Source organism: Oryctolagus cuniculus, chromosome 10 (genome assembly GCF_964237555.1).
Source record: "Oryctolagus cuniculus chromosome 10, mOryCun1.1, whole genome shotgun sequence".
In the NCBI taxonomy this organism is placed as follows: domain Eukaryota; kingdom Metazoa; phylum Chordata; class Mammalia; order Lagomorpha; family Leporidae; genus Oryctolagus; species Oryctolagus cuniculus.
Genome location: NC_091441.1, coordinates 114177994 through 114191272, shown reverse-complemented (window position 1 = coordinate 114191272; position 13279 = coordinate 114177994). Strand labels below are relative to the sequence as shown.

Below are 13279 nucleotides of genomic sequence, written 5' to 3'. Positions count from 1 at the left end.
CCAGTTCTGTTGTTTTTTAGAACTGCAATTCACCACAGTAAAGACCTGTTTTCATGCTATATACTATAAATGTCAGAGGTATACAAACCATCTCTTGAAAATTCTTAATTGATAGCTATTTTTATCATTTCCAAATCCCAGGTGAACAATATGCAAGGTATTGACAAAGATTAGCCAAACTTTAGTCAAGTCTATGAATCTTCTCCTAGGCCTATTTATACACTTGTAAAATTCAGCTTTAGCAGAAGAACTCTAAGTCAATTTAGCCATTCAAAAAAATTCTTTATGTATTTATTTGTTTGAAAGACAGTGATGGGGGTTGAGGAGAAGAAAGGGATCCATCTTCTATCTGCTAGTTCACTCCCTGAACACCCACAATAGCCAGGGCTACATCAGGACAGCCAGGAGCCAGGAGCTCTGTCCAGATCTCCCACCAGGGTAGCAAGGACCCAAGTACTTGGGCCATCATCTGCTGCTTCCCAGGGAAATGCATTAGCAGGAATCTGGAATGGAAGTAGAGGTGGGACTCAAACTGGCAATCTGACATGGAATGCAGGCATCCCAAGCAGCAGCTGAATTACTACAACACAAGGCCTACTCTATTTACTAATTTCAATCTTCTAAGCATTCAATTAGTTTGAGATTCTACAATGACATAAAGAGCAGACATATAAAAACAAACAAAATCAGAATTTCAAATTAGAGCATAGGGGAACTTAAAAGATACCCTTCCCCCAGGATTAAGTAAGAGTTCTTAGAAATGTCTGAGAAAAAAATTTTAAATTAGGAGGGTAATTCTCATATAAGATTAAAAAGCAATAAATCTGAAAGACCTCCGTTTTTTAGTCATCTAGGAAACCAATATGAAATGTCTCTAGTTTGTGCCTGATTTCATCACTCAGGAAATACACACCTCTGTACTCTGACAAAATCACTTTTACCCTCTTTACGATTTGGTTAAAAATGAATTTCTTTTTTTTTTTTTTTTTTTTTTTTTTTTTTTTTTGTGACAGGCAGAGTGGACAGTGAGAGAGAGAGAGACAGAGAGAAAGGTCTTCCTTTTGCCGTTGGTTCACCCTCCAATGGCCGCCGCGGCTGGCGCGCTGCGGCCGGCGCACCGCGCTGATCCGATGGCAGGAGCCAGGAGCCAGGTGCTTTTCCTGGTCTCCCATGGGGTGCAGGGCCCAAGCACCTGGGCCATCCTCCACTGCACTCCCTGGCCACAGCAGAGGGCTGGCCTGGAAGAGGGGCAACCGGGACAGAATCCGGCGCCCCCACCGGGACTAGAACCCGGTGTGCCGGCGCCGCTAGGCGGAGGATTAGCCTAGTGAGCCGCGGCGCCGGCCAAAAATGAATTTCTAAAACACTGTAAAGTTAAAGTTGAGATGACTAAGGCTTTATAGAGTATTAAAAGAACTTACAGACCACTCATTCAGAGAGTTGGAAAGGAAAAAAGTTCTAATTAAAAGTCACTAGTAGGGGCCAGCATTGTGGTATGGCCGATTAAGTCACCGCCTGCAACACTAGCATCTCATATGGGCGCTAGTTCAAGACTTGCCTCTTCCACTTCCAATCTGGCTCCTTGCTGATGAAACTCTGATTTTCAAATAAACAAAAAATAAATAAACAGACCTCAAAGTAATAGTACTAGTAATATGTTTTGCAGATTAGGGGGCCAACTTTCAGTTTTTTTGACACTTTCAGCACCTCTTTATAAACAAAATTCACATGGCAAAATTGTTAAGAATTTCATTTATTCTTTTAACCTTTGTTCCCTCTCATAGTATTCTATGTTGTGATTACATTAACAGTATTTTTCACTTGAAGATTTTTTTTAAAGGATTTATTTATTTGAAAGGCAGAGTTACAGACAGAGAGACAGATCTCTCATTTGTTGGTTCACTCAGATTTTATTGTGAGCCAATAAGCCAGGAGGCTTCTTCCCAGCCTCCCATATGGGTACAAGGGCCCAAGCATTTGGGCCATCTTCGACTGCTTTCCCAGGCTATAGCAGAGAGCTGGATGAGAAGAGGAACAGTCGGGACTTGAACTGGCGCCCATATGGAATGCCAGCTTATTTCACTACGCCACAGCACTGGCCACCATACTTCCTTTTCTGACAACCATCCTTATGCCCCCATAAGGATCTCTTCCTTGAAGTTGCAATCAGGGCAGAATTAAATGGTGCTAACATTTTTCAAACACACGATTTGCATGAGGTACTGACGTGGGTTAAAAAAAAAAAAAAAGGCCAACCTTAATTAGGCTTTTACATTCCCAGAAATAATCCCCTACAAGGTTTTCCTCACAATTTTTCTCTGAATATAAAATAGTTTCCTCCATCCAAGTTTCAACCTACTAACAGTTTGCATTTTCTATTTATTCTCAGATTTCACCAAGCACCATCTTTTTCATTAAAAGAAAACGAGAACTAAAGAACATACTCTAATCATATTTCCTTGGCTTATATATCTCAATTTTACCTACTTCTGTTTATCTAATAAATAATACCAGATGGCTCGTAAGTACACAGGATGAGTGGACCTCACACAGCCACACCACCCAACCTCCCCCCCACCCCCTTATATATATGACTATAGCATTACGGGATTCTAAGTTTATAAGTTCTTAAAGCTTTGGACTATAAGCATTAAGATGAGAATATGGCATTAGACAAAATATCTCTGAGGCTTTTCTGAAAACAAAATGTTCTTATCTCCATCCCTCGCTAAAATTCATTCAACAAATGACTCTACCTTTATACTAACATTCCTTATTTCCCTGCTTAACCATTTATTTTTTTATTGTATATATCATCTTTTTGTTTCTGGTTATTTCTGTAAATTTTTATATTTTCTACTTGAGATCATGAATCCTTACATCAGAGACCACATAATATACATTCTTAAACCCTTTGCAGCACCCACCACAGCACTTTACACTAAGTGGCCAGTGTTTCATTCTTATATTAAATGAGCTCATACTTGTCAATTCTCCCATCTTAAATAGGCTTCTTGTCCCATTTCCTCCCCCGGTTACTGTGCCACTTGTCTGCTTCCTACTGCAGTGAAACGTAAAAGCTGTCTACAACTCACAATTTTCAAATTCTTTCAAACTGGCTTCAAACTCATTTAACTGGCTTTTTAAATGTCATCCGGTGAAAAATCATCTCCACATTATTAAGTGAAGAGGGTGTGTTCTCAGCTCTCCTCTTACCTTGCCTGTCAGTAGCACCTCACAGAGCAGCCGTTCCCCTCCTCTTGTGAAGAGTTTCCATACTTAGCTTCCTGTACAGCACTCTCTGTGCGATGTTCCTCATCCCTTACAGGCCACCCCTTCCTCTCAAATTGGAGTGAGGAGGGCTCAGTCCTTTTTCCTCCTTTCCTTCTACTCTAATTCTCTCAATGACTTCACAAGTCTCATGACTTCAAATGCCATCTAACTGTGTTTTCGGCTCAGACCTCTCTCCTTAGTACTTCCTAAGAGTCTCTAGACTCATACAGCCAACTATCTACTGAGCATTTCCACTTAGAACTCTGAAATATATCTAGCCTAAATTGCTCTTTTCCACAAAATCTGACCTGCCAACAAGCATTGTATCTCAATTAATGCCAAATCTAGCCTTCCACATCCTCAGGTTGAAATCCTTGTAATAGCCATCAATCTCTTTTACATCTTACATCCAATTCAGTAGAATTTTTTAAAAGAATTTATTTATTTGAAAGGCAGAAGGTGACAGACACACACACACACACACACAGATGGATCTTTCATCTGCTGGTTCAATCCTCAAATGTCTCTGACAGCCAGGGCTAGGCCAGGTGGCAGAAACTCCATCCAGGTCTCCCACATGGGTGGCAGGGACCCAAATACTTGAGCCATCACTGCTGTCTCCCATGGTGCACATTAGGAGGAAGCTGGATCAGAAGCTCAGATAGGACTGGATCAGAAACTCAGATAGGTCTTGACCCCAGGCAATCCAACAGGGGATGTGGGTATCCCAACCAGTAACTTAGCCCACTGCACTAAGATGCGCTAACTTCATGATCATCTGTCTGGATCACCACACTGGTCTCCTCACTGGTCCACTGTAACAGTACAGCCAGAATGATCCCGAGTCAAATCATGTCACTCCTCAGCTTAAATTCTTCACTGAATTCCCTTTACACTCAAAGACACAGCCAGCCCTTAAAAATGGCCTTCACATACTTTGGCCCTCTGTGTCGTAGACAGACAGCCATGTACAAACAATCCAGCACACCCTTCTCTTTCCTATTTGACTTTCATAGTCCTCCCATCCAGAGATGGAATCTATTTCTCCAACTCGTAAAATTGGATTTGACAAGGGACTTTCTCTGATCAAGTGAAACATTAGTAACTGAGTTCAAGAATTTAGGGTTTGCCTTTCTTGCTATACTAAGACTTCCAGCATATTTTACATCTGTTAATGTCAATTGCATTCTTAGAGCTATCCATGCTAAAATTCTTATACCACATGGAGGGAGAGGGCCAGACAGCCTCTATTACCAAGAGCTAGGCAGGTGAGGAAGCAAAACAATTGTAGACTATCTGGTTGTACGTGAGCCACACAACAACCACAATGACACAAGACAAGATCAGCGCAAGAACCACTCAGCTGAGCCCAGCCCAAAGGGCTGACTCAGAATTGAGCAAATAAAATTTGTTTTGAGGTGCTAAATTTTGGTGTATGCTCTACTACATCTTTGACACACGAATCCCTACCATGTTCCTCTATTCTTTCAAAAGTTCACCATTTAATATAGTAGCAGCCAATGTAGTTAACACTGTTAAAAAGGTTATAGCACCTGTACATGACCAAGTGATTACACATTTATGTTCTAAATTGCTACTATCAATTCTGGGCATGCATACAGAAAGCTAGACAATGCTGACATTGTCAAGGAATTGTCTGGAATGGTTGGGAGGTATTGCAGGGCTACTGAAAAAAGAAATTGCAAATTATTGATCTTTAGAACTGGTAAACATATGCAATACTATAATTTTACATACAAAAATATGGATTTCAACAAACAGTAGGTTCTATAGCATCTCATATTTCTAACACTCTTCATTTATTTCCTAGAGGCACTTATATTTTCCTCTCTCAAGCTTTCCTTTAAAATATTCAATCCTGTCATCTTCACAAACCATGTTGCAATCTCAAGCAAGTAAGTCATACATCAACCCCACACTACAGCAGTTTGATGTATTTAGACTGTTGGAATTCAGAATTTCAGATACTGGAGTTAAGGAGCTTATTTCTAGGCACTTTAATGATTGTCTCAATGAGAATATGAGTATTGTAACAGATTCAATGAACAGTAAGAGACATGAGTGGTTTAATCTGTAACCATTCACTAAAGAACTAAATATATATATATATATATATACATACACACACACACACTTAAGATTTATTTATTTATTTGAAAGACAGAAAGACAGAGTTACAGAGAGAGGTAGAGAAGAAGAGAGGTCTTCCATCCGCTCGTTCACTTCCCAGATGGCGGCAATGGCCAGAACTGAGCCATTCCGAAACCAGGAGCCAGGAACTTCTTCCGGGTCTCCCATGTGGGTGTAGGGGGCCCCATCTTCTACTGCTTTCTCAGGCCATAGCAGAGAGCTGGATTGGAAGAGGAGCAGCCGGGAATAGAACCGGCACCTATATGGGATGTTGGCACTTTAGGCCAGGGCTTTAACCTGTTGCGCCACAGCGCTGGCCCCAGAACGAACGAACTATATGTGTGTGTGTGTATATGTATGTATTTTTTTAAGATTTTATTTATTTTATTTGAAAGTCAGAGTTACACAGAAAGAGGAGAGGCAGAGAGAGAGAGAACGCTTCCATCCGATGGTTCACTCCCCAGATGGTCACAACGGCCGGAGTTGTGTCAATCCGAAGCCAGGAGCCAGGAGCCAGGAGCTCCTTCCCAGTCTTCCACGCGGGTGCAGGTGCCCAAGGACTTGGGCCATCTTCCATTGCTTTCCCGGGCTATAGCAGAGAGCTGGACAGGAAGTGGAGCAGCCGGGTCTTGAACCAGTGCCCATATGAGAAGCTGGTGCATCAGGCCAGGGCATTAACCCACTGTGCCACTGCACCGGCCCCAGAACTAACTATTTTTAAGCAAACTTTCCTCCCCTTACAAATTAATGTGATTGCTGGATAAAATAAAATCAACCAAAACATTTCAATTATGTTTACATTCTCCTTCCTCCACCTACTGTCATTAACTGGGAAAAAGAGGCGAGTATTTGCTGGTTAAGATTCTGCTCCACTTCAGAGTGCTGAGTTTGACACCCGGCTCCAGCTTCCTGCCAATGCAGACCCAGGGAGGCATTGGTGACGGCTCAAGTGATTGGGTTCCTGCCACCATGGGGGAAGACCTGGATTGAGTTCCTGGCTTCTAGCTTCAGCTTCAGCCCAGACCACTGCAAGCATCTGAGAAGTGAACCAGCAGATGGGAACTCTTTTTCTCTCTCAAATTAAAAAAAATTTTTTTAAGATTTAAAAATGGATAAAAGAGTTAACTTGTGGTTTATTATAGTCTCCACCCTCTACCTTTAGCGCTTTAGTGCTGTCCTATGAATTTTTTCCTTTTGATCACCTCATTCACTCAGGGCCAGCATTCTTGATAAACATAGGTAAGTAAACTGACCTTTCATAACCTCAGTACAAAAAGAAATGTGTCAGAGTGTTTGAATCCAAGATAACAGAACAAGCAACCGCAAAGGAGAGCACAGACTAAAGGAACAAATCTGTTAACAGAACTGGCATTTCCATCACCAACCAAAAACCATAAGAGAGTAATTCAATATCAAAACTTGAGAGTGAAAAGTCTGTTTGGATCTTAACTTTAATATTATTTGTTGTTGAGCACTTAATGTGTATTCACTTAAGAATTAGGCAAAATAAAGAATTTACATTGTTTTATCATTTATCTTAGAAAATTTATACATTTTTATAATTTATAAAACAACCCAAAAAAAATCATGATAAAAGCAAGCTTAGTCTAAGCTTTCTATTCAAGACAGAGGATTAAATGTAAAATTGGAAGTTGTGTTGCATAAAGCTGAATTCCCATCCAGTTTTACCTCAAGGACCTGTTCTGCTAATCCGGAAACACAAATTTAGCACTGAGTATAATGTTTTACAATTCATAAAATCAGCAAGTCCTTGGGAAAAATACTTTGAAAACAAGTAGCTCAGTGATAAGAACCCCTTTTTAATGTGAGAAATATTTCAAATGGCTTTAACCCAAATTCCTATTTGTTACGCATGCCTGGCATCTTCAAATTTAACCCAAGCTTTTCCCAAGCTGCCAACGACAAAGGAAACTCTTCTGCTCGTTGAAGGAGAGGCTAACTTGCTAGTGACTGCTGAGTCTGGGCAAGTGGGGATGACATTCACTCTGCACTGAAGCAGTTCCTCACCAGGAGTCGGCACACTCCAGAGGATCTGAGCATGCAGCCAGCCACAGCAGCCTCTGCATTCTGCCCAGATACCTCTGAGTAAGCAGGGTAACCAGGACACACACATGCTCTCCTGTCATTGTAACCACACATGGATTCGTCCTCAGTTGCTCCTTGCTGAGATCTACTGCAGGAAAAGCTAAGTTCCAGCAGCTCAGGCCATTTCCTTTCTCTGTCTATTCAACCAACCCCCACTTAAAGCTGTGAAACTACAGGAATGAGAAGAGAAAATTAAAAAAAAAAAAAAAGACAGATACACACACATATACAACATACGGTTTCCGAGGAGAGTGAGGGTTCCATGCTTGTAAGGGAGGAGGAAGAGGAATATGCTGAATAACCCTCAGGTTTCGCCCAGATTTGAACATAGTGTACTGTGGCATGAGGTCAGCAGAGACTGACTCCAGCCCTGTGAGGCCGAATTCTACCCTGACAAAGCAGTATCACTGTAATATGAAGCAAGAGGATCCAGGGCATGTTGGCAGCTGTACAGAATGGCTGTTCTAGAAAGTAATGTCAATTCCAAAACAAGAGATCTATGCTGTCACATGGGATAATCTTCAGCCCAGTTAAGCAATGAGAACCAAAAATACTTTGAATCCCAAACACAGGACGTTTAAACTTTTCCCCTTGAATCTATTTAGTGTCTGGGGGAATATGTACAGGAAGTGAAAAATTTAAAGAAGCCCTTGGTTCCTTTGATTTATATCATAAATAATATACTGATTCAGATCTGAGAGGAGGCATAGTCTTCTGTTAGGACACTGTGACCTGGCTGAAGAACCCAGAATCCGCTTTGACTTTACTGTGAAGTAGAGAGGGTATTCTAAAGTATATTTTTTGGAATGGATATATGCCAGAACGGCAGGAATGGTAATCAACCTTATTTTTCTTATGTACATCATTTCTTTTTAGTTCACCAAGATTGTACATGTGTGACTAAGTGTGGCCTTGGAAATTCTCCCAAATAAAAGGAACACTAAAAAAGTTTTAGTATGACAGGGTTCCAAAAGATGGAATTTGTATCAAGAGAAGACAGAGCCATGTAGATATTCCTTTACATTTTATGCTCTCACATTATTAAATTTCTATTCTAGATCAAAGGTGATCAGATAGGTTTAGGCACGCACACACAGGCACACATATGTATTTAAGAAAAAGACAGTGCTCCCAGCTGCTGATTCACTCCAAAAATCCTTCCAAAGTCTGACGCTAAAGCTGGGAACTGAGAGCTGGGAACTCAATCGATGGCTCCAAAACCAATCACCTGAGCCATAATTGCTGGTTCCCACCATCTATGTTGGCAAGAAGCTTGAGTCAGGAGCTGCAGCCAGGTATCAAATATAGCATACAGACATCTTATCCAGCATTTAAACCAACAGGATAAACACCTACTCCTTCATATCTGTAAAAATTTGGTCAAGTAACAGCAGTAAACACAGGACAACTGAGATGAAACAAAAATTGCATAATAATACTAACAGAGAGGTAAATCTATTAGAAGTTGGGCAGTTCAGTATAAGCACAGATTGAATGAATAAAGTGTTTTAAACAGATGAAGATTTATTCTGTCACGCTATGGCTTTAAAAAGTCTTTGAAAGTTCTCATTACTCCAACAAAAAATTGCACTCAGATATATTACACAAACATCTCTCCCCCCTCTCTTTTTAAAGATTTATTTGAAAGGAAAAGTTAGAGAGAGGGGGTGGGAGAGGAGGGAAAGAGAGAGAAGAGAGCGGTATCTTCCATCCACTGGTTCACTTCCCAGCTGGCCGCTACGGCTAGGGCTGGACAAGAGTGAAAACAAGAGCTTAATCTGAGTCTCCGACATGGGCACAGGGGCCCAAGCATCTGGGCCACCTTCTGTTGCTTTCCCAAGTGCATTAGCAGCAGGGAGATGGATCAGAAGTAGAGCAGCAGGTAACTCAACCTGCAACCATAGGGGATGCTGGTGTTGAAGGTGGCAGATTAACCCACTGTACCACAGTGCCAGCCTCTATACAAGCATCTTGATGATCAGGCCGCTCTCTGCTTTTTCCATTCAAACTCCATATAAACACTTTGTTCCAGTTACTGATCTACCCATTATTGCCATTTTACAGTCAGAGAAACAGAATAACAGAGGTTACTAAACTGCCCAGTTTTCTGGGTAAGTGGCACAACTGGGAATTAAAGCCACAAAGTAATGTTATGACTCCGTACTCTTGTCTACTACATGGTTAGGTTTATAAAAATCTCTGTCATTTGGGAACCTGTGGAGACAGAACATGACCACCTACAACACAGATTAGAAAAAGAAAGCAGAATATATCACTATAGGTTGGGGGAAAAAACTTCAGAGAAATAGGTGGAACTTGAGCTGACGTACTCATTTACACATCTGAGGCACTGAGCTGCAGTGGAGAACACATAACATGCCTATATTCCAGCTGGGAAATGAAGCCAATAAATAAAACAGAATCAAGGGACAGAGAATGAGGACCCCTCTCATAAATTAGTATCTGACCAGAGACCTGAATGGAGGGAAGAAGCAAGTCACATGGTATCTGGGGGAAGGCTGTTTCAAGGAGAAATACTAAGCACAAGGGCTCTGAGACAGAGAGGGGTTTGGTATACACAAAAAACATCTGGAGGTTGAGTGACCAAAGGAGGAAATGATAGAAAATGCAGCCATGGCAGAGGAAAGAAGGTCAGACTATGCAAGGCTCACAGGCTACTATGAGGAAGTCACTGGAAGTTCTGCGCAGAGCAGGCATGGGATCTGATCCAGGCTTTACCAGGATCTCTGGTTAGTCAGAGATAGGGCAGATGTATGAAGAGCGGGTAGGAGGCTGTAACAGTAGCTCTTGAGAGACAGCTGACAACAAGTGTCTAGTATACATTGTCTGACATACATGGAACAGCCAAAAAACAGGTTTCTTAACACATAATGGAAGTGATACAGAAGAAGGGAATAAAGGAAATTTGTAAAAAAGAGATACACAAGGCAGATATTAAGCACAGCACTGACATGACACCTTGGACACTCACAGACCATAACAGAGTGCTTGGATGTGAGTCCTGACTCTGCTTCCAATTCAACTTTCCTGCTAATACACACCTTGGGAAACAGTAGGTGATGGACCAAGCAGTTGAGTCCCTGTCACCTACATGGGAGACATGAATTGACCTTCAGGCTCCTGGCTTAGCCTGTCAAGTTCTGTCTTTCAAACAAATATGAAGATAAAATTACTAAGAAGGAGATACATAATTTACTTATTTGCAGATTCCTAAATCTCTGAGTTTTTAAATCTATATTTGTATTCAAACACCCAATGGGTAATTTAAAATTTCTTACACAGTTCCCCAATTTTTAAAGAATCTTAGTTCAATAAGCATCTAATCTTACTTCAATAAACATCTAATATGTATTAGATTTGTATTTATTGTGGCCAATGCTGTGGCGTAGCAGGTAAAGCTGCAGCTGTAGCGCCTGCATCCCATAAGGACGCTGGTTCAAGACCTGGCTGCTCTTCTTCTGATTCAGCTCTGCTATGGCCTGGGAAAGCAGTGGAGGACGGCCCAAAGCCCTCAGGCCCCTGCTACTATGTAGGAGACCCAGAAGAAGCTCCTGGCTTCGGATTGGCTCAGTTCCAGCCATTGTAGCCATTTTGAAGGTGAACCAGCAGATGGAAGACCGCGCTCTCATTTTTTTAAAAAAAATGTCGGCGCTGTTAACGCCCTGGCCTGAAGCACTGGCATCCCATATGGGCACTGGTTGGAGACCTAGCTGCTCCACTTCCGATCCAGCTCCCTGCGATGGCCTGATAAAGCAGTAGAAGATGGCCCAAGTCCTTAGGCTCCTGCACCCACATGGGAGACCGGGAAGAAGCTCCTGGCTCCTGGCTTTGGATAAGCGCAGGTCCGGCCATTGTGGCCAATTTGGGAGTGAACCATCAGATGGAAGACCTCTTTCTCTCTCTCTCTCTGCCTCTCCACTCTGTGTATAACTCTTTCAAACAAATAAATCTTAAAAAAATTTATTTATTAGAGGTTGGTGCTGTGGCATAGTGTGTTAAGCTGCCACCTGCAATGCTGGCATCCGGTTCTAGCTGGGTGCTGGGTCTAGCCCTGGCTGCTCCACTTCAAATCCAGCCCCCTGCTAATATACCTGGGAAAGCAGTGGAAGATGGCCAAGTGCTTGGGCCCCTTCACCCATATGGGAGACTTGGATGGAGCTCCTGGCTCCTGGTTTCAGCCTGGCCCAGCCTCAGCCATTGAGGTCATTTTGGGGAATGAACCAGAGGATCAAAGATACCTCTCTCTCTCTCTCTCCGTAACTTTCAAAGAAATAAAACTTTAAAAAAATAAGAAAAAATTTATTTATTTGAAAATCAGGCCGGCGCCGCGGCTCAATAGGCTAATCCTCCGCCTAGCGGCGCCGGCACACCAGGTTCTAGTTCCAGTTGGGGCGCCGGATTCTGTCCCGGTTGCCCCTCTTCCAGGCCAGCTCTCTGCTGTGGCCAGGGAGTGCAGTGGAGGATGGCCCAAGTGCTTGGGCCCTGCACCCCATGGGAGACCAGGAAAAGCACCTGGCTCCTGGCTCCTGCCATCGGATCAGCGCGGTGCGCCGGCCGCAGCGCGCTGGCCGCGGTGGCCATTGGAGGGTGAAGCGACGGCAAAGGAAGACCTTTCTCTCTGTCTCTCTCTCTCACTGCCCACTCTGCCTGTCAAAAAAAAAAAAAAAAAAAAAAAAAATCAAAGTGACACGGGGCGGTGGGGAGAAACAGAAGATAAAATCTTCTATCTACTGTTTACCCCCCAAAATGGTCGCAACAGCTAGGGCTGGGGCAGGCTGAAGCCAGGAGCCAGAAATTGTATCTAGTCTTCCACATTGGTGGCAGGGGCCACCTGAGCCAGTACCTGCTATCTCTGAGGGTGTACAGTAGCAGGAAGCTGGAACTGGAAGCAGAGGCAGGGCTCAAATCCAGGCATTCCAATATGGGATGCAGACTTTGTAAGTGGCATCTTAAGTGCGGTGTCAAATGCTCACTCCAGTGTATGAGTTTTAATCCACCGCCAAAGATAGGAGAAATGAAGCAACGTTTTGATTTTCTTCTATGAATCAGGATAGGAACAGAAAGGGACATCTGATAAATTATGTAAATTTATACAAATAGATATGGTACTGTTTGGGAGCATTTAGATTAAAATGCTCCCCCCCAAAAAACGAGTAAAATTAACAGATTCTTCCTCTTTAATTAAGAACTTCAAGATCATCTGTGTTCTTCAAATTACTATTTCTCAACATTTAAAACACCCCCTCACATCTTCTGCAATACTATTTCACTCTATAGTCTATGTGCTTCCACTAGCCTAACACACTTTATTGCATTTTGCTTTCTGCAATTTGTAGTTTGAAAACATGAACTTTACTGATAATACTTTTTTCATATTACAGATCTCCACCAGAAATTCTGATATCCAGGGTCTCCCAGGAATGTTGACAACTATTGTTGAAACCAAACACTTCATTTTGTAGTATGAAATCCAAGACACTGAAAGGAAAAATATACAGCTATAGCCCTATGAGATTCAGAATCCTTGCTTACTAATTCTTCATTTGTTTTCTTTTGCTATACCGTGCTGTACCCTCTCATAATCTTGTTCCTACTTGATGCATTTACCCATGCCATACCAATCTGGCTACTTATGTCACCACTGCTTAAAACAAAAGAACAAAGAAACAAATCAACCCCAAAACTCCTTAATTTCTGCAATGTATTCACTTTTTAGAGATGTTTTGGG

General features: G+C 42.1%; 1 protein-coding gene across 30 annotated transcripts in view; it reads right to left on the bottom strand.

Annotated features, from left to right (window-relative positions):
- Positions 1-13279, bottom strand: part of TMCC1 (transmembrane and coiled-coil domain family 1) — a 246548-nt gene that overhangs the window by 55367 nt on the left and 177902 nt on the right. Inside the window, exon 1 of one of the 30 annotated variants that reach the window (XM_070051068.1) lies at positions 7753-12223. The exons of 28 other annotated variants lie outside the window; for them this stretch is intronic. In XM_070051068.1, the coding sequence (XP_069907169.1) occupies positions 7753-7794 (42 nt within the window). In that variant the 5' untranslated portion in view covers positions 7795-12223. Of the gene's footprint in view, positions 1-7752; positions 12224-13279 lie in introns of those variants that run through there. One more of the 30 variants, XM_017343737.3, reaches the window with a different exon arrangement.